General features: G+C 43.3%; 1 protein-coding gene across 13 annotated transcripts in view; it reads right to left on the reverse strand.

Moving 5' to 3' along the window:
• The window catches only part of DENND2B (DENN domain containing 2B), a 138785-nt gene that overhangs the window by 56646 nt on the left and 60175 nt on the right, over positions 1 to 21964 (reverse strand). For 10 of the 13 annotated variants that reach the window (XM_035119635.3, XM_088667096.1, XM_035119670.3 and 7 more), the window contains one exon: positions 16230 to 16334. The exons of the other annotated variants lie outside the window; for them this stretch is intronic. In XM_035119635.3, coding sequence (XP_034975526.3) covers positions 16230 to 16309 — 80 coding nt within the window. In that variant the 5' untranslated portion in view covers positions 16310 to 16334. The remainder of the gene's footprint in view (positions 1 to 16229; positions 16335 to 21964) is intronic. 13 annotated transcript variants of the gene reach the window in all.

Genomic DNA, 21964 nt, shown 5'->3' on the forward strand with positions numbered 1-21964 from the left:
AGCTGCCTGGCTACCTAGATTTTACTCAGCACTTGTTTTTAAGGCCAAACGTTTGGAGTAGGCCAAACTTAGTAGACTTTTCTAAAATGGTTTCTGAAAATGCACAAATTTTATACTATACTAAAGACTTTTTATCCCCGCCCCCTTTTGTTTTAATACATGGTCTACAGACAGCACTGGCAAAGACGTTTTGCTGTCAGGAGCAAAAGACAAGATGGTCCCTACCCCACCCCAGTCTTTGCACAGAAGCCCACCATACTGGCAGCTGAATCTGACTTCAAGACTGGTGATGAGACTCTGCCTCCCTCATGCCTGGGGGCACAAGGTAGCTACATAACATAACACTGATGGTATACTTTTAGGTATTACTCCTTCCTATATGCATGGACCGGTTAGTCCTCATTCCCCTATTTATACACTCTTCGTGTACTATCAATATCTGTTGTTAAATTCTTTGCTCTGACATGTAGTTGGATGATTGGAAGAAACCAGTGGCCATTTTGTAGACTTGGCAGTTGAAGAGAGCTCTGGAGGACAACAACTTAGCACATACTTAATGCTTTTGAGTGTTCAATCCACTTCACATTCATAATCTCAGTAATCCTTACAACAATCCTGTAAAGCAGGGCAGTATTATCTCTGTACTTTGTAATGAAGGATAGTCTTGCCTAAGGCCACCAAGTGAGTTCACAGCTGAGATAAAAGTCAAACCTTCCACTCTGCTCAAACTAACATTTTAAATTTGTATCAACTAGTAACATTGAACACATTTCAAAAATCTAGTTAAATGAAAGTGACTGACCTTCATAATAAAATCCATTGAACAGGAAGAATATTTCTCTCCAATTCATATTAACAGTAATATTTACAATCAGATATCTTTTTTGCCTTCTGCATTTAACACAGATATTTGAAACCTCTTATTTCTCATTTTGCTTCTTGCTTGCCTCACAAAATGCTAAAGTAATTCCCAAGTCATTCATAATTTCATAATTAATGCTAAAGTAATTCCCAAGTCATCTCTGGCAGGAGAATCAAAAGCCAGAGTATATGTTATAAAAACAAATGCATTTATTATTTATTCATTTATTTATTAAATTTGTCAGTCGCTTTATCATGCCCAAGGCAACCCAAAGCAACTTATCCAAATGTCACTTACTTTGTGATGTTTTAATTCCAGGATGGGGAACTTGTTATTATCCAGCTGTTGCTCAACTCCAACTCCCATCATCCCTGATCTGAACCATGTGAATGGGGTTGATGGGAGTTAGTGTCCAGGAATATCTCAACAGTTCTAGGCTCCTCATCTTTGTTTTAGCTTATGCTAATACAGGTATCTTCTGTGAATTTAGGGTTTTTCCTCATGGAGTAACATGGCTGCCTGCAATTTTATATGCTTTGCTACTTAGTGGTGTTAAAGTTAGTCCTAATAAAGGTACTATTCTACTCATACTTTGGGACTTTATCCAATGAGTTTCTAGTATAACTGAGAAAATATAAATATAATCATTCACTTGCTAGGGGAGAAATGAGCAATGATATTCTGTATATATATCCTTAATTCTTTTGTGAACTGACTTATGCCATATACCATAATCTAGTTTTTAGATCTCATTAATGAGGGGGATTTCCTTGTTACTTGAGCCTGGTATTTACTGGAAATAGAAGCAAGCAATGACTTGGTGAAGGGGACCGCTTAAGGCACAGTTGAGAACCTTCCTTCAGTTCACTGCGCTTTTTCTTTTTTCTGTGTGTTCAACATTCTTTTCTACTTTTTCCTCTTTACTTCAGAGCTGCAGGTAGGTAATTTAAAACACTAAAGTGTACAATGATCCATGGTTTTGCTTTATTTATTGCTAGATTATTGTATTTTATTGTATTTTTAATATTTTAATATAGATTATTGTATTTTAATATTCTGTTGGAAGCAGCCCAGAGTGGCTGGGGAAACCCAGCCAGATGGGCGGGGTATAAATAATAAATTATTATTATTATTATTATTATTATTAATCAGGCTGTGTACACATTGCTGGCTTAAAATGCAGCTTTGCCATTATTTTTCTCAGTTTAGATTGAAACTGGTTTAGATCGAAGACATATTAGACTAGATTTAAAATAAAGGTGCAGTTAACCTTTTCTTCTAGTCAATTTCCTCTAGCCTTTGTATAGAGATAAACCTATATCTACCTAGGTTTCTTCAGTAGCACCTTAAAGACCAACTAAGTTTTTATTTTGGTATGAGCTTTCGTGTGCTCATACCTGGGAGCCACCTGGGATGAATAGAGACATCAGATTCTTATCTCATTATGCATGATCAAGCTTTCTTTAGCGCCTCAGCCCTTGCTTCCCCCCCCCCCAGGACTAATTGCAGCCATCAGCAGCCGTTAACAGCCATCCACAGGTTTACCACTCCCATCAGCCCATCACCCATTCCCACCCACACCCACCACCCTCTGTATATATATAAGGCTCTGACACTTCTGTTTCCAGTGTATCTGAAGAAGTGTGCATGCACACGAAAGCTCATACCAAAATAAAAACTTAGTTGGTCTTTAAGGTACTACTGAAGGATTTTTTTTATTTTGCTTTGACTCAGACCAACACGGCTACCTACCTGTAACTACCTAGGTTTGTGAACACAATTACTAAGATGATCAAGAGGTAAAAGGATTTTGTGCAAGACTCTCAGAAAGGTAAATCAAGATCCCATCCTTTGTCCTGTAAGCATCATAAAAAGATTGATTTCTAGCCAACAAAACCCTATTTGATAACAAGGTGGGAGAGTGTGATCCCAAACTCTAGGCACACAGCCTTCCAAAACAATAAAACAAGTCCTAGAAAACCCATATTACTCACCTAATTGCAGCCATAACTTTAAAAGTTAGATCTCACAATAGAAAGAAGTAAACCCACTTATTGCATTAAAAAGGTTTCTATTTACCAAAAAAGACTATTTCTGGCTATCCTCTATCAGTTCTGAATTATTGTTGTTGTCATTGCAATTACTGTTATTTTGTGCTTTCTTTCCTGGTAAGGAGAGAAATATATACATTGGCTCAAAATAAATGAAAGCACCCTATTAATGTAATATCCTGATTCTGAACATTCAGCTTTACCATCACATTTGGCTTATTAAAATCTGTTTAAAGTGTTATATACAATGAGAATCCGAAAACCTAGCTGTCATGAAAATTAGTGAATCAAAATGTAAAACAACAATGCTCTCACTCACTGTGTGATTGCATTAAACTTGAAGGACAGTCACAGGTAGTTGGAAGTGGTGGTGCTGAAATAGCAAAATGACTTTATAACAGTATTGTGGCTAGACATAGATTACAACACTGAATCATCAGATTCTGTCTCAACATCAACTTTTCAGCAGACACCAAAGAAAAACAACAGCTCTAAGCTTAACTTTGTTCTCTCAAAGAACTCTTAAACAATGGACACGTACAAGGAAGTGTTTTCCCCCTTTTTAGTCCAGTTCTATTATGCAAAGTTGCATGGTTTAAGAAAAGTTTAACTCTACAGCATAAGCCTGGCCCAGGTTCATCACAAAACAGTATTGCTTCACTTACCCCTATTCTGTGGCTCATGAAAAATATACCTTTCCAGCTTGCTCTTGAACTTTTTGTTAACTTCCACTCTTTTCTTTAACTCCAAAGTTCAATGCAGTATTTCCCACACTGCTTTAATCTCCAAGCTAGTAATTGTCCCATACAATTCTCTTTCATTCCCAGGATGAGAAATAATCCTTTTAGCAAATGCTACAGCTCTTTACAAACAAAATTGTTGTCATTGTTAGGAAGAAAACGAAGTGGTTAATTTGAGAAACTAACGTTCCATATATATGAATCAATATATATATATACACACACACACATCAATAAAAGCAAGAGCCCAATTGTTTACAAACACCTGAAAAACAGGCAAAGGAAAAGACTTGCATCTGTAATAATAATAATAACATTTTGCAAGGGCTGCGTGGGATTCAAATGTGTAGAGAATGAATACAGATGGAGGAGGGGGAGGATGCAGGGAATGTACTGGGGAAAAATTTCTTCGAATGTCAAGAATGTACAGCAGGGTGATGTGTCCTACTCTGTTCACCAGCTGTGAAGAGACAAAGAGAAGAGCTGTTCACATGTTCCCTATTTCCAAACAAAGACAGTACAGAGAGAGGCATCCACACGAGGCTGCTACCCAGTTGATGCTATACAGGGCTGGTATTTGTCACCAAGCCATTATAAGTAGCTGTGAGTTTTCTTTCTTGGAAAGTGGGATGGCAAGGTGTGGAGAGAGAAGATACTAAAAATAACTGCATTAATATGCTTCGCATGTCTACCTGTTGTGATGCTAAGTCATAAGCAGCCAAAGAACTAAAAGTGTGGGGTACAAGAGACACAAGCAGCAGGGAGAGAGTGATGAAGCCCTCCCCAGGTGTAGAAAACAGGCAGACAAAATGAATTCTAGTTGTTGCCCATCCAAAGCTGAAGCTAGATCTGGCAGACTGCTCAGGAGAAGTGACCCTGGAAGAACACCACAGCCCTAAGAAGATTTCACTTTGCTAACCCAACTGGTTTAGCATCAGGTAAGTAGAATAGGCATACCTCCACACATGCCTGGTTCTAGGCAAGCCTTCCACAGCCCAATACCTTCCAGGTGTTTTGGACTACAACTCCCATCATCCATGACTATTAGCTATACTGCTGTGGATGGCAGGAGTTATAGCCCACGTGGAGAAGGCTGTTCTTTCAAAGTAATTCTCCTGACGCCACTCTACATGCTCCCTTCACTCATGAGATGTTGCTGAGGATGCTGTAGTTATAGCAAAACATAGAGTGGACTGGCAGGCCTGCATAACAACTACTTGTTGGCTCCTCGATGCATGTGTGAATTCAGCATAGAGGTCCTAGCTTGAGCTCAGGAGATGTCTTTGATAGATTTTGCCTAGAGTTCTTGGGGTCCTTCTGAGTGGTCTTCCAAGTGCTATAATAGGAAGAGGACTGATGTAGTTCCCTGATATACAAAAGCCTCTGCAATATGGCTGTCAAGGAGACTCCAGTAACAGAAAATGTGTACTAGCAGTAATGGGGAAACAATAAAGTGTGCTAATAATTTTAAGGATAAACACTAGCAGAAACATTTAGTTGTACAGCCTGCCAAGCATCTTAAAATACAGAGGATCTTGCCTTCTACAAACAAACCAAAGAAAAAAACCATCATTAATGAGAACCAAAAATAGAACATTCGGCAGTAGGTTTGGAGTAATCAACTGAAGACCAAAAGTTGACCTCAGTTATGGGCTCCCCAGAGAACATAGGCCAACAGCAGGAAAAGAAGAAACCTTTAAAACTCAAAATACATATCCCATAGAACACATTCTTAAGCAAAACAGAAGCAGGCCAGGCAACAACATATTTCAAGTGCAGCGTCCATTCCAGTATTGCAAATCAGGCTGGAGTACTACAAGCATTGTGGAACAACTACACCTGACAATTCAACCCTGCCCTGTAGGAATCCCTTGCAGATGACCGCAGTGCCTGGAGATAGGCAGTCAAGTCATATATCCATAGCAGTGACCAGAGGAGAAATGACTTCTGGGCAGAGCGCAGAGAAAAGAAACGCCATAGTGCATCTGCAGCAGCACAACTGGACACTTCCATCTGCCCCAGCTGCAACAAAACATGTCTCTGCTATCGGTCTCTACAGCCACAGCAGGCTCTGTAACCTTCCAGCAATTTGAACTCTCCCTCAAAGGCATATTCCCGCATTGTCTCCTGAGACAGACGGATGCCAACTGACTGCAAGTCAGGCTGGAGTATTACAAGCATTGTGGACTAACCGCATCTGACAATGGCACAGCTGTCAGAAGTTAGGAGTAGTTGTAGCATACCCAGAACTATCTAGTTATGCTAACATACTGGCTCATATATTACACAGAAGTAGGCATAAATGGAAGAAAGAGTCACTTGCACTTTTCCTTTCCACACTTTTACTGCAGTGCTTGAAATTAGACTCTGATCTCACCTGCAGAATATTCCATGAGTCCTGGGGGTTCACTGGGGCCTACAAATCTCTGCAATTGCAGCAGAAGTTGAAAGCTGAATCAATGTTCACTTACTCTATTTCTCTGCTTCTGTGAAATTTATGAACCACCCCTGAGTTTTGCTCAGAATTGTCCAAACTCATCATAAATGTCAGGTTAAACATGCCCTTGGTAGTTTTCAAATTTCAAATTCTATCAAATTTATTCCTTTCAATGTTTAAAGGAAGTGAATAGATATTAATGATAACTGGTGGGTGCCACCTTAAAAAAAAGAAAACATTGCCATTGATTCTGGTATTTCATTTGAGAAGGGCTCTATGGAAATGTTATGGTAAAGCTGAACATAATTTTCAGGAATATAGAGGTGGCCTATATTTTAGGCTGTAAAGGAGTTTTATACATTCAAATATGAGGCCAACACAATGATTATTGAAGTGATCACTTTTCTTAACTCCATGACAAGCTGGAACTAGCCATCGCAGGAGCCATGTGGTTCCCATCGAGATAGCAACATTACAGTTCTTCCTCCTCCTCTTCCATAATGTCTAATGAATCCAAAAATGCAAGATGTGGTGTCAACATGATTGACGTTTTCCCATCCAAACCCCACTGCATTGGCTGCTACTACTTGTGAAGGTAGGAAAACTCTTAGCACGCTGACGCTACCTACCACTTACTATATATCAACCTACCACTTACTATAAAAAATAATGAAGCAATTTAAAACAGGAAACCAATATAGTAAAGACAAAATTAATCCACAAATATCAAATTACTGAGCAGTACAATCCAGAAATAACAGTTAGGAAATGGTCAGACAAAAAGAGACATTACGTCACAGAACTTGAATCAAACATTAGAAGGGGTGGGAGAATGAGAAATGAGGCTTCTGCTTTCAGTGGTAGCCACACGACTTTCATAATACCTAATTCAACCTAAGCTGATTTGATTATCTTTGCCAAGTTTTGCAAATACCTAAGGAAACAACTAAATGCTCATTTTTCTAGTAGAGACACTTCTTTTTCTGCTTGCTTTTAAAAAAAAACACATACAAAAAAACCAGACAACCTTCATGCAAATGGAACCAAAGAAGGGCCTGGCTCCTGTTGTACCTGTGAATGCTGATGAGGAAAGAGGAGAGTTAGTCACCTCCAGCTGCCCTCATCTTCTTTACCAGAGAACAGCTGATTCTCCAGGAAAGTCTCCTCAATGCTATGAGTCAAGCCAGGGTAGACCAGCTTGAGGGAGAAAACCAACCACATAAAATAAAGAATGATGCAATAACAATTTCCTGTGCCTGCCTCCTCATGTTTCCCTCTGCGCAGAACATGACCAGATTATCCTCACAAATTTGTTTTCGCTTCTGGAAAGGAAGTGGCTAAGAAATTGCCATGGGCGGGGGTGGTGGGGTGGGGTGAGGCTAGTGTCAGTAGTCGAACAGGTTTCTCTCCTGTCTTCTGCTACTTCTCATTTGTTTCCAAGCCAGTCAGTGTCTTGGAAGCCAGTCAGTATAGGTCACAGATAGTTATGGCAAAGCAGTGGCAGGGTTGTGCTCAAAACCTTATCTCAGAAAGTATGAAACAATTACTCAAGTCTCTTTTGTCAGTAAATGAGCCTCCTAGTAAAAAGAAATAAAGAAAGGAAAGCTTGCTTACAATACTGGTAACTAGCATCTTACAAACATTTAACTTGTGAGAATTCAGCTTTACGAGCTTGGCAAAAAAAATAAAAAATGGGATGGACTTTAAAAAAGACTTTAACAATTCAACCCATCACTGAACCCAATATATACATGACTGGCTTAGCACATTTTCCCTGGAACGTAAACCCCACATAAGTTGAGAGTCACCTGTACATCAATGAGCTCTTCAATATGAAACATACATGTGGTTTTACTATGGTGTATTTGAAATGGAATGATATTTGCACCCAGGTTCAATGATATTTCAACCTTCCTAACTCAATATTTTATCGCAAACCTTTTCCCCCTCATTGGTTTTCTTCATGAGTAATGTGTGATCTCTGTCCACAACATCATCAAGAAGATGCAGGCTGTAATCTTCCATATAGGTGACTAGAACTAAGATCACTCAAACCTTCTCCTGGGCATGTGTGCCCAGTTACAGGTATGGGCTTATTCTTCTGACACCCACTGAAATGCACAGATGTACATCAAACTGTTTAACACTCTTGGGAGGCACATAGTGCCCTTGCAGAATGGTATTTTATTGGGAGTGTAATCTGCAACATATTCTTGACATAATAATGGTGCACTAGTGATGGATTTGTTCAGCTTTTTTTAGTTCTGCAATGCTTCCCCAGTGTTACCACACTACTGTTGTACAGAAGAGCTACAGCACAACAAAAGTAGGACAAAGAGAGAGAGAAGTGTGCTGGCTCTTGTTTTTGTATGTCTAAAAGGTAAAGGGACCCCTGACCATTAGGTCCAGTCGTGACCGACCCTGGGGTTGCGCAATCTCGCATTATTGGCCGAGGGAGCCGGTGTACAGCTTCCAGGTCATGTGGCCAGCATGACAAAGCCGCTTCTGGCGAACCAGAGCAGCACACGGAAACACCGTTTACCTTCCCGCTGTAGCGGTCCCTATTTATCAACTTGCACTTTGACGTGCTTTCAAACTGCTAGGTTGGCAGGAGCTGGGACAGAGCAATGGGAGCTCACCCCATCGCAGGGATTCGAACAGCCGAACTTCTGATCAGCAAGCCCTAGGCTCTGTGGTTTAACCCACAGCGCCACCTGCGTCCCTTTTGTATGTCTATATGCATCCTATTTGCATATGAATTCTAGCTCAGGATCACCAACACAGTACCTTGAAGGACACTTGATGCCACAGAGGCCTTCTCTGGTGCCCACTGAGTACTCCTGCTGAAATTAGAATTGAAAGGGGCCTTCTCTTGTAGCCAATAGCCATCTTCTTTGAAGTGCAATACAATGGAGGGTGGGAGATACAACAGGTGAGGTAAGGGTTAACCCCTCCCTTCCCAGCTGTGACGCACACATACCCACCACGCATCACCAGTTGTAGTTAGGCTTGGTGGGGTAGAACGGCTGTTGGCTACAATAAAAGGCTTTTTTCAATTCCAATTGTTGCATGGGGGATGATCTTCCTGGAGAATGTAGCTGAGGAGGGCAGGCTAACTCTTTTCTCCCAAGCTTCCTTCTCAATGAAGACCACACTTTCCCCTGCAAAGTCAGCATGCTTGCATGTGCTTAGCTGCCATGAATGCATGTGGCGTTCATGACAGTCTCTCCAGTTTTCAAATGTGCCCATGAGTCCAAAGAGGTTGGTGAACCCCTAATCTAGCTGAATGTTTTGTTTTTTTTTAAAAAAAAGCTAGCACAAAAAATGGACTTCCAGACAATTGGCATACTGCCTACTTTCAGCACATGTCTTTAAAACCAACTATTTTGTTCAACTCTACAGCCAATTTTTGAATGATCAAGATCTTTGTTAAAATAATAAACCTTTTTTGTCACCCATCCCAAAATATGACAAACATGCATTTTTCTATTAATTTTGGGTCATGATGTCTGGCCAATAATCTACATGTCCTACTTGTATTTGTAGCAGAAGACTGTGATTATTAATGGGGTGAGGAGAAGGAGGGAGGGAGGGGCAAGCAGCAGAAGAATGTGTTATTGACTCCAGATTGGGTTGTTGGTTCTGCATTTGGATGCTCTGCAATGTATTTCCTCAATATTTTGGTTTTGCTGCTACTGCTTTTCTGGAAACTATATATGCAGGCACTACACCATTTGGGCATGGTGAAATAAAAGTATGAAAAGTTGGTCTCTTGACATATACCTGTATATACAGCCAACCCATTGATAGAGTTTATTTATCTATATTTCATGTTGTCCTAGCAGAATCAGTAAGCCTCTGGCTATCTGTAAAAGTGTGTGCTACATTTTAAGTGTCAAAACTGAAGTAATAATCTCCTTTCCTCCCTTCTGGGATTTTGATTCATCACAAGGTCTGAGGGACAGTGGATTGGTCCCCTACTGCAAAAGTTTGCTGACCCCTGCCTTAAGAGTTATATGTGAACCCTGCTCAACCGTTGAACTATGGTTTGTTTACTGCCAACAAAGCAAGATGTGAAGCCACAGTTTGTTTCTGGGTTATGAACCCTATTTTAACTATGGCTTTGTGTTATGAACCTTACAACCTCCCCTAACCATAGTTTGCTTGACCACCCAACCCCAGAAGCTCACCAAACTAACAAAGGCATGAGGCAAAAGCAGATGCAAAACAAACATTTGGAAAAACGAGACATGGTTTGGTTGATCATCTGTGGGACAACCTATGGTTAACTCATGGTTTATTAAACAAGCCATGGCTTAGTGCTATGTGTCAACTAAGTCAAAGAAAGAAAGAAAGAAAACATGAAGCTAGAACAGTGAGCTGCAAATACCTTCCACCTTTCTGCTCTTCTCATCATACATAAAGATATTGCATCTTCAGACCATTTCTAAATGTAAGCCACCCTAGAGACTAGATTTAGCTACAAAGCAGGAAATAATTAATATAATAATTATGGTTCCGCCATGCCATCCTCAGCATGTCATGCAGGGCAAAGTGCTAAGGTCTTATTCAAACATACCAGATCATATGCTGTACCAACTTTAAATCACTACCTTTATTGGTTTGATTTTTGTTTTATTATTACACTTTATTATGACACTAAATGGCACGACTTTTGTGAAAACTCTGGACTCACAGGGTAGGAGAAGCACAAATCAGAGAGGACCCTACATACAGCAGCAGCAGCAGAAGAAGAAGAGTTTGGATTTGATATCCCACTTTATCAGCGGCTAACAATCTCCTTTCCCTTCCTCCCCCACAACAAGCACTCTGTGAGGTGAGTGGGGCTGAGAGACTTCAGAGAAGTGTGACTAGCCCAACAGCACCGTCTTAAGCGCCCCTGTCGCCATGGTGCACCGGATCTCTCCGGCGCCCTTCCGCCCCGTTTCCCGGCGCGGTGGGTGGGTGGGCACGGCGCTGCTGCGCGGCGGGCGGGCAGGCACAGCGCGATCTCTCCGGCGCCCTCCCGCCCCATTTCCCAGCGCGGTGGACAGGTGGGCGCCACGCGCAGCTGCACAGCGGACCGGCAGACCAGCCGGCCAGCGGGCGGGCGCAGCTCGTGGCGCCCTCCTGGCGGGCCGGCGCCATGGTGCCCTGCGCCACCGGGGGTCTACGACGAGCCGGCCCTGTAGCCCAAGGTCACCCAGCAGCTGCATGTGGAGGAGCAGAGACCCAAACTTGGTTCACCAGATTATGAGTCTACCGCTTTTAACCACTACACCACACTGGCTCTTCACTACACAACAGCAAGACCCTGAGCCCCATAGCTTCTATGAAGCTGTTATTTCCAGTCATTTTCTGCACTGTGGAGATCCTGACACAAGGCTCGAAAGGAATGATGCAACTCCACCAGACAAAGATATCTCTGAAGAAGATCTAAGTATTAATGGACACCAGTGTCCTCCTTTCAAACATACTAAAGGCAAGAAAAACAAATTCTTTAAAAGGACATCAGGCTTTCTGCCATCAACATTTATTCTGTTTTGTAGTATGATTCCAAACATGATCTCATTTAATTTGAAGGCCAAAAGTGAACTGTTTAGACAGGAAGAAATACGAATGCATAGCTGCCAAGTTTTCCCTTTTCTCGCGAGGAAGCCTATTCAGCACAAGGGAAAATCCCTTTAAAAAAGGGATAACTTGGCAGCTATGCGAATGCTGCTGGCTCTTTCTGTTTCAAAAGGGACTTTTCAAAGGCGCTTCAAATGGTCCTGCAGTAGTTGCTCTCACACCCTCGATACAAGTATACCATTTTATTTATGCTTGCACCCAAGGTCAGGAGCATGTTTCTCAGGCTAAGCTAGCTGTGACTGGTCTTTGATTCTGAGCGGTGAGGCTGGAATCTCCTGCATGTGACCACAGTTGCACTGCAGCAGCAGTGAAACTTCTAGAGTAGCCTAATGTATGGAATTACTTTCTCTTCTTGGGCCTGCCTATGAGCAGCTGACTGACTAACCTTCATCTTCATCCTGCGGCTTTCACTATGGTAGATCAGAGCTGCTGAGCTGTCCTCTCAGCACTAGCATTGCTGCAGTTTACCTAGACCACTGGGGCAGCAGCAAGGTCAGGGGTGTGTGGAAGCATTGGCAGAGTCAATGCAGGGCTACCACCAGAGACTCAGCACAGCTCTGGGTTTGCTTCTGCTTTGCCCTGCCCCAGTGCCATCCAGGTAAACTGCATGGATGTATTGGCGTCAGGAAGGTGGTTCCATGGCTCTCTGCCCCGTCATACCAGCCACTACTGTCTCTTTCTGTTATAAACACCCCACTTCTTCCTCTCAGTTTCTTTCAGTGCAACAAGCAGACGCATAGCTGTCAGGTTTTCCCTTTTCTCTCGAGGAAGCCTATTCAGCATAAGCGAATTTCCCTTTTAAAAAGGGAGAACTTGACAGCTATGAGCAGACGAAGCCTGGCCTCTGTTATCTACGTTCTGATTGCCTCCAAATTAGACAAATCTTTGGGGTCCATGGTCACATCTTGAATTTTGAGGGACTGTAGGTTGCCTTTCTCTCTCTCCCTCAGGCCACTCTACCACCACCACCTCCAGAAAGAATGGGAACATACCACACCAAGGCCACCATACACCATACGTTCCTGGGAACTGTAGTTTGTCAAAGGTACTGGGAAATGAAAATCTGTGAAGGGTAAAGTTCAGTTCCCAGGATTCTTTGAGGAAAGTCACATGTGTTAAATGCATGGTGTGTAAAAGGTAAAGGTAAAGGGACCCCTGACCATTAGGTCCAGTCGTGACCGACTCTGGGGTTGCGCGCTCATCTCGCATTATTGGCCAAGGGAGCCAGCGTACAGCTTCCAGGTCATGTGGCCAGCATGAAAAAAGCCGCTTCTGGCGAACCAGAGCAGCACACGGAAACGCCGTTTACCTTCCCGCTGTAGCGGTCCCTATTTATCTACTTGCACTTTGACGTGCTTTTGAACTGCTAGGTTGGCAGGAGCTGGGACAGAGCAACGGGAGCTCACCCCGTCGCAGGGATTCGAACCGCCGACCTTCTGATCAGCAAGCCCTAGGCTCTGTGGTTTAACTAGATACTAGTTCATCTCCATGCACAATTCAAAATGCTGGTTTTAACCTTTGAAGTCCTATACATTATAGTCTGGGATTGTGACATGTCTTTTTCTGGGTGGCCCCACCTGTACCTGGCAAAGTCAATGGTGACCAGTGAAAAGGACTTACTCACAGGTGTTACACAAATTGTACAATTTTCTCCCCAAGGGGGCACACATGGCACTGAGTATTTTGCCTTTTCAGTGCCAAAGGCCAGTGGAAGACAGGAGTGCCTGGCGTGCTCTGGTCCATGGGGTCACGAAGAGTCGGACACGCCTAAACGACTAAACAACAACTGATAAATTGCTGCTGTTTCCCTCCTGCTTATCTACTTTTAATTTTAATGCTGCCCTCTGCCCCTTGCTTGCTTTTCTTATTAAGGGATAAGGAATAGTTTCAGTGAATGCCTTTCACATGATATGACACTTATGGAATTCCTAATGTTTTAATATTAATATTACATTTCTTTCAACAGACTCTCCATTTCTGGTTCCTATAACTTACTATTGCTTAGGGCATTAAGCAGGAACAAAGCCAACTTGGGCTGAGGTTCACTGTTACAACCACCAGTAACTGCAGATGGGTATATGTCATAAAGTTTGGGTGTCTGGACTTGCTTGTCAGTTTTTGCCTCAATTTTTCCTGACTGTGGTCAGGAAAATATTCAGATAGATAGTCTGGTTTGGTTTGGTTTGGTTTGGTTTGGTTTGGTTTGGTTTGGTTTGGTTAGAATGAATCCCTCCAAGTGTTAAATGAAAATTAATTCAAGTGCTGCTTCTGTTGATTTAAGTCTTATTAAAAAGGAAGAAATCTTCCCAATGACTCAGGGCATGGCCTCCCAAAGGAAAGTCAGCCAAGTAGATTACATGAAGCAAAGGAGTCAGGCTGCTAGCATGACATACTGGAAGGTTTCTCTCTGTAACTCAGTGATATGCCAACTCTCATGCCTATGCTTGCCTTTAAATATATTATTCATTACTGAAATAAACCTTTAAAAAGAAATGTCGGTCAAAGTGAGAAGAAGAGAGACGTGGAGCTTGTGGACAGGCATGTAGAACTTACACACTTATTTTTTCAAGATTTTTGACACCAGTGCCAAAAAAAACCTTGTATTGAAAATAGTGGTCCTGAACTTCTTTACTCCCAGGTCTGGAATTTCGCTTAGGAAGTCTTGGAGATTGTCCACCCTGACAATGTGCACATGTACACAAGGTGTGGTGCCATGCACACTGATGGCATAGTAATGTATACATAATAATCTTAATTATACACTGTCGGAGGGCCATTTGATCCCACATGCTCCGAACTGACTGTTCATCATCTTCAGCGGGTGATCCTGAGTTCCAGTATGAGGAGAGAGACTTAAACATGCTTTGGCTAAGTCGCATCCTATGAGAAGCTTTGAATTTTTCCAGAATCCCACAGCAGTGCCTTATTTTGAACTGGCTCCATTGGAGCCTTAAACATAGTTAAAGGAATCGGAGCCCCACTCAGAACTGTGTTTGTGTCTCCCTCGGGCTCATTCCTCCTCCCATCAACTTTTTGAGTTCCCCTATCTCTTTTTCCCCAACAGTAACATCTGCACAGAGCTGGACACTAGCCATGGTTTTAAGTTTAAACTGGGGGTCAGAAGCAGACTTCAAATTCCATTTTTAAGTGAACAATCACTTTAGCTCAGGGCTCAGCAGCTTGCTGGGGAGGGAGAACAGAATCTCTCTAGGGCACCACCACCAAGAATGTTCCTTTTGACAACTAACCTAACGTCAGGGGATACAGATACTTGGAAGAAGGCCCCATCTGACAACTAATCACACAAGCAGGTTTATGCAGGAGAAGATACTGGAGGACACTCTGCAGGCCCAGGACCATCATCAAGCACACTCAGGCAGCTGCTGGGGCTCATTTTTCTTTTCATTTTTTGCACTCCAGTGCCAAACTATTTCCAGGTGTCATTTTGGACTTCCCCAAAATGCCCTAAGAGTTAAGTAATCCTAGGGCATTGTAGGGAGTGAATGTGGGGAACCACCTTCTCCCCCACCACCAAAAAAGAAAACATGGAAGAAGCTGCTTGGAACTAGAGAGCAAGAAAATAAAAGGGGGAGGTGTTGATTTTTTAAAAAAGGGGCAGGTGTCAGAGCTGAGCAGAGGGCCCAGGATGGCACTTTACCATAGATTGAAATTTTCACAAATGTTTAAAGGAACCCCAGGTGAGGCACACCACAACACTCAGGCACGAGGTTGCCAAGGTATGTATAACAGGGACCAGATCACCTTTTCCCATAAGTAGCCAGAAGATAGAAGTACTCCAGGTCATATATACCAGTTGCAAATCCAGGAATAATGCCAGGTCAAGAGACACTCAAACAGTGCATTTGGCCTTCATTAGGTGCCTTACTTGGTTCAGATGAAAAAGGGAGAATTGTTTTCATCCGTATACTGACGGCAACTCACCCCAACTCTCTGGACAGCCCGTATCAGCAGTTTCATGTTGATGTTAAAACAACAACAACATCGCTTTGCTGCTTGCAAGATCACTGAGTCAGAGCTTAGCAGTTGTATATTTACATAACATGGCCAAGGATGTGCTTAGTAAGGAGACCCAGGATGACCTGTATGCCAAGGCTTCTACATGCACTAGCCCCCTGGATCCAGTGTTGGCTCCATATGCTAAGGAGCTCTTAATCAAGATGCCCTCAAGGGGAGCCATCCTGCCACCATCACACATTCACTTATCCCCTCCTTCCAGGCCCAGCCTGCCCAAAAGAAGGGAAAGGGGAGGGTGGAGGCTGCTGCTATTATTGCTGCTTGTATATTTGGAGAGTCCTGGTGAAGAGAGAGAAACGGAAAGAAGAGCAGCAGGACCAGGAGACTCTGGGTTCAGAAGTGGGCCTCCTCCTATAAAGGATAAGTTTCATAGATCTATGGGTTCAGAGCATTGCTTTCTGTTGGGGTGGGAGAGCAGGAAGCAATTTGGAATCAGGCAACAAAAGCCCATAAACATATTGCTTTCCACTTACCTATCGAGACTATCCCGAGGCACTTTACTTCCTCCAGCTCTCTTGGTGACACTGGCAATCTTGTTGGCAGTCATGGTCATTTCTGCTCTCTATAAACCTGGAAACCTGGGTAAGGGGAAATAAAATCCAAAGCAAACCCATTGAACCAGAGACTTTTTCCAACACAGCTTAATAAGAAATGTTTCTAGTGCATGGAAAAGACTGTCGAAAAAAGTTTTGAACATGTTACCTAAACATAACTACTCTTTTCAATGTTGCAAAAAGTCAAACAGCAGCTCAGGTAAGATTCAGATTTGAGTCATGTTTAGACTAGAAACTAAAACTAGGGGAAAGTATGTTAGAAGAATGGAACCATTGTCCTTACTTTTCCACTTTCTCTCATTAAATTGGGACTGGGATAATTATGATAGCATTAAGAAAAAAAAGTGTCACAACTGTAATAACAAATGACAGAGCTCAATCCTAAAGCAAAAGCTTTAAAATGAGCATTGGAAGCCATGGCAGACTGTGCAATGTCGTGATAGGATACAGTATATCGTAATTTATAAGATGTACAAGCCTGCCCATAAACATATCAAAGATAAATTGATTATGGTCCTAACACAAAAACTTGTACAATATGTAATTTTCATCTCTCAAACCTAGCTCTCCTTCATATAGTTCCCCAAGCTGGCGATAGAGCACAAGGTCTTCCAAGGACACCTGCATTTATCTTTCTAGACCTTCTGCAAATAACAACTAACTAAACCAAAAGATACAACCCCTTGCTGTTCTCAAAAAGTCACAATATCTTGAAGATTATTATGCTTACAAATATCTTATTGCTGTCTCTATCTGTGATGTCTCTAATTCTTAAAGTATAAGCTGATGGGGGCAGGAACTTTCTCTTTGAGATACTGTACATACTTTTCTTGTTTACAGTGGATAGCACATGGGAACCAGATTATTACTGCAACCCTTAGGCTTCCCATAGTAAATGTAAAATAAACAGCCTGCTTAATGAAAAGTTCCACTGACAGGTTTGACCCAAATCCTCTCAGATCTGCAATATTCCTCAAATTAAACTGAATCCAGATGTTTACAGCAACCACACACCTCATGTCATCTTCCTTCTCTGAAGGATGGCAAATAACACAGCATTAACTACCAACCACGGTCCGTTTGCAGCGGGGATACAAGCACCATAAGGAAAAACCCACAAATCTACTTCAAACACAACTTGCATTATTTTTTACAATTTTATCCCATTCTTCCTACAAGGAGCTCAGAGGAGCTTCTACTTTGAGCTTACAACAACCCTATGAGGCCCACAGTCACCCACTTAGCTTTGCAGCATAGCGAGGATTCAAACCTGGATCACTTTACTCAGTGCTTTTCTTTTGGGGGGGCTCTTACTGCATACACTTGAGTACCCCCCAGAAAAGGTAAAGGACCCCTGGACGGTTAAGTACAGTTGAATTCAATTATGGGGTGCAGCGCTCATCTCCACTTTCAGGCCAAGGGAGCTTGTGTTTGTCCGCAGGTAGCTTTTCCAAGTCATGTGGCCAGCATGACTAAACCACTTCTGGCACACAGAGCACCGTGACAAGTGCCAGAGCGCACAGAAACGCTGTTTACTTTCCCACTGTACCTATTTATCTACTCACGCTGGTATGCTTCTAAGCTGCTAGGTTGGCTAGGTTGGAGCTGGGACAGAGCAACAGGAACTGACCCCGGTGCGTGGATTTGAACTGCCGACCTTATGATGGGCAAGCCCAAGAGGCTCAGTGGTTTAGACCACAGCACCACCCACGTCCCTACACCCAGAAAAAAGCATTGCCCACACTGCAAGCCCAACCCTCTGGTCTATATATTCACATTGGAAGTGTACAGTATATGTTTTTTATGTGTGTGTGTGTATTCATTCTAAAAATGTGAGGTGGGGGTGTCCCTGAGAGTAAAAAGGATTGTCAGCTTAAACAAAAAATCAAAATGCTGTTGAAACTAGGCAAGTGTTCTATTGCACTCCCAGGAGACACAAAGAATAACAGATTATTGAAAACCTGCCTCTGCAGGGACAGTAGAAAGAATATGACACTGACAACAGCTCAAAAAAGAGGCATCTTTTCTTATTTCTACATGGTACGAGATTTTGGGGGCACATCCATCCAAGGGAAATTTGTCTTCCCCCCAGCCCAAAGATGTGTCTCAAGTTTCTCATTGTGTGACAAAGCAATGCCCATGCTCCTGGTTCATTGCAGCAACACAAAATAAAATGTTGGACAAATGTGCCTGGAAAAGACATGTGCCTCTCTTGCTTGGACAGCTCCAGGCCAAAAGTGGGAATCCGGGTATGACAGCTACATGTGGCCTTCACTGACCTTGCAATGTTCTTATTCATTGTATAGGCTGAGGACCAGTTTGGACTGAAGAAGCATCCTGCACTGGTTCTGCAACCATCCAGTCAACCATGTGGTCAGTGGATCTATATCAGGCATCCCCAAACTGCGGCCCTCCAGATGTTTTGGCCTACAACTCCCATGATCCCTAGCTAACAGGACCAGTGGTCGGGGAAGGTGGCAACTGTAGTCCAAAACATATGGAAGGCCAAAGTTTGGGGATGCCTGATCTATATGTTGGTGGTGACCTTTAAAGCCCTAAACAGCTTCAGCCCTGTATACTTGAAGAAGTCAGGGCCGTCTCAAGGGTATCCAGCGCCGTGGTTCAAAGATCCCTCTGGCGCCCCCCCCACACACATTCAAAGATCCCTCCAGTGTCCCCCCCGTTTCACCTTTTACAGCGGTGAAGAGGCGGAGGCTCCAGGGCTCGCCCTTGGCGGCCGGCCGCCTCCTGGCAGCCCTCACACGCTGCAAGGGTTTGGTGAAGTGCGCACACATTGTGGTGGGCCTTGGTGCTTCGGCAGCTCCTGCCGCCATGCCCTGAGGGCGCTCCGATGGGACGGAGGCTCCGGTTGCTGCTCAGCATGGCGGAGGCGAGTGAGGGGGGAAAGCTGATGCGGGGAGGTGCCGTGTCCGGCCTCTGCCTCTTCCGTGGTGCCCTCCAGCACCCTCTAGAACTTGGCGCCGTGGTTCCCCGCACCACTAGCCTCTATGGCTAAGACGCCCCTGGAAGGAGTGTTTCCATCCCTATTGTTCAGCTCAGACAGGTCCAGTTCAGAGGGCCTTCTGGCGGTTTCGTTACTGCAAGAAGTGAAGTTACAGGGAACCAGGCAGAGGGCTTTCTCATCCTGTGGAACGCCCTTCCATAAGCTGTCAAACAGGTACAGTGGTACCCTTGGGTTACAAACGCTTCAGGTTACAGACTCCGCTAACCCAGAAATAGTACCTCGGGTTAAGAACTTTGCTTCAGGATGAGAACAGAAATCATGCTCCGGGGGCACGGCGGCAGCAGGAGCCCCCATTAGCTAAAGTGGTGCTTTAGGTTAAGAACAGTTTCAGGTTAAGAACGGACCTCTGGAATGAATTAAGTTCTTAACCAGAGGTACCACTGTAATCTACACAACTTTCCGAAGACATCACAAGGCAGTCCTGTATTGGGAAGTTTATAATGTTTGATGTTTTGCTGTGTAATGTTTTAGTTGCTGGAAGCTGCCCAGAGTAGCTGGGGCAACCCAGTCAGATGGGCGGCATAAATTATGGTGATGATGATGATTATGATGATGATAATGAAATCATATGTGCATCTGCAATCTGTAAATAAGGTCTAATTCATACAGTATGTGGCAAATGCATACACCCCAAATTGGTTCCTGTTACTCGCCCTCCATGACACATCAACAGCAAGGACACATGCCAATCATATAAATCACACAGTTGCATGAGCATGTTCTCCAGCCACACCAGTGTTCCCAAAGGATGCACCATGTGGGCAACTGGACATTGGAATATTTCTTATGCAGCCTGAAACCCAACCATTTTCAGTACCATCAAGTAGGTCTGTGAAACTGCCTCAGGAATTCATATCTAAAATATGGCCTATAAATCTAGTAAATAAATAAATGATTCCTCTCCACACAAGAGAAAGAAAAATTAGATTTGGGTACTTGAAGAAGGAATGGAACCATTTTAGACACACTCTGTCTGGAAAGAATTAGAGATCAAAGGGGAAAAGAACATGACTGAAAATTGCTAAAGCTGTCAAACAAATTGGTTTTAGTTGATTTATCTTCTGCAGTACAAATTATATTTTGAGAATAGTTAACAAGTTTTTTTTAACCAAAGAACCACTTACTTTCTGTTTCAGAAATCATCAAGGGGTTTTCCTAGATCATCTGTCTATCTACACTAAACATCAGAAATGATCTGCCTGATTCACACAAGGGAAAAGGGAAATAGTTGAAACCTCAATTAATGAACTGAACAATCTTTTCAGTCCCAGCAATCATATCCTGTGCATCCCAAAAGTGAGTGAGAGATTTTCATCCCTCTCACTGTTTGCTATGATCCCTTTGTGTTTGGGCAAGGGAGATGCACTTAGCACAACATTCAGCCACACACAAACTTGTCTTGCAAGCAAGACAAAGAACAGAGATCCACTGCAAAGACACAAACCACCAGCCCTGGATGCAGAACTGACATCAAGCAGGGGCACCAAGCAGGCATCCTGTGGCAATCAGCACATGCAGGCATAGCCCACACTCAGAGCAGTAGCAAACACAGGAAGGATGGTTGCAGTTCTTGCAACAGAACAAAGTGACCTGTCTGGATGGGCAGAAGAATCTGGCTACACCACCCATCACAGGTGTTCATTACCAAGTTAATCAGTTCATGCAGCTGCACCAGTACCCTTTAGCAACCACCATGGACAAATTACATCACTGAGCCTTTGGTAGCATTTAAACAAAATCCTTGCAAAGCCTTGAGCCTTTGGCCAGTCTGTGGTGACCCCATTCCACCCTGAGCAGCAACTGTGACTCCGACCAAGATAAGCAGGGGCCAGATCAGAAGTAGCAGCACCACCAGCAGCAAAAGCCACAGAAAGGCCAGACCAGGGATGAGGAATCTGTGGCCTTCCAGTTGTTGTTCAACTCCCATCAGTCCCAGCCTGCATGGCCAACGGTAAGGGACAATGGGAGCTGTTGTCCAACAACATCTAGAGGGCCCCAGATTTCTCAGTCCTGGCCTAGATCCAGCCACATGCCCGGACACTGTGTCTAAGCCAGAGTCTGAAGGGATCTCCAAAGATCACAACCCATTCATCTGATATGTCCAAGGGGGGTGGAGTCACACTCTACCACCAGTGCTGGTAGTGAGCCATGAGGGACGGAGGCAGAGCAATAGGCTCCAAGTCAGGAGAGTGCCCTTTAAGCTCACCACACTCCAGGAAGGAGTTGGGCCTCAGGAGTGGTAATCTGCATAGCTGCCAAGTTTTCCCTTTTCTCGTGAGGAAGCCTATTCAGCATAAGGGAAAATCCCTGTAAAAAAGGGATAACTTGGCAGCTATGAATCTGAGCTGACTGAGTAGCATAAAATGCCTCAGTTGGACCTTTTATGAATTTCAGTTGCTTAGCTGAGACTCTATGAGGTTATGCAATTCCAGCCTGTCTTGTTGTGAACTTCAACCTGAGCTCCAGATAGATATGACTCAAAATAAGTGTCCTCTGCTACTCCCTCCACCCCACCCCCCAAGTGTGGCAGAAATGGACTTGTGTTATTATGAAACTATAAATCTTGCATGTAGGTGTGTTTGGCGGAGTTAACGGGTTAATTTGTAGATTTTTGCCACTAATTAGAAGG

Source organism: Zootoca vivipara, chromosome 1 (genome assembly GCF_965207765.1).
Source record: "Zootoca vivipara chromosome 1, rZooViv2.hap1.1, whole genome shotgun sequence".
NCBI lineage: Eukaryota > Metazoa > Chordata > Lepidosauria > Squamata > Lacertidae > Zootoca > Zootoca vivipara.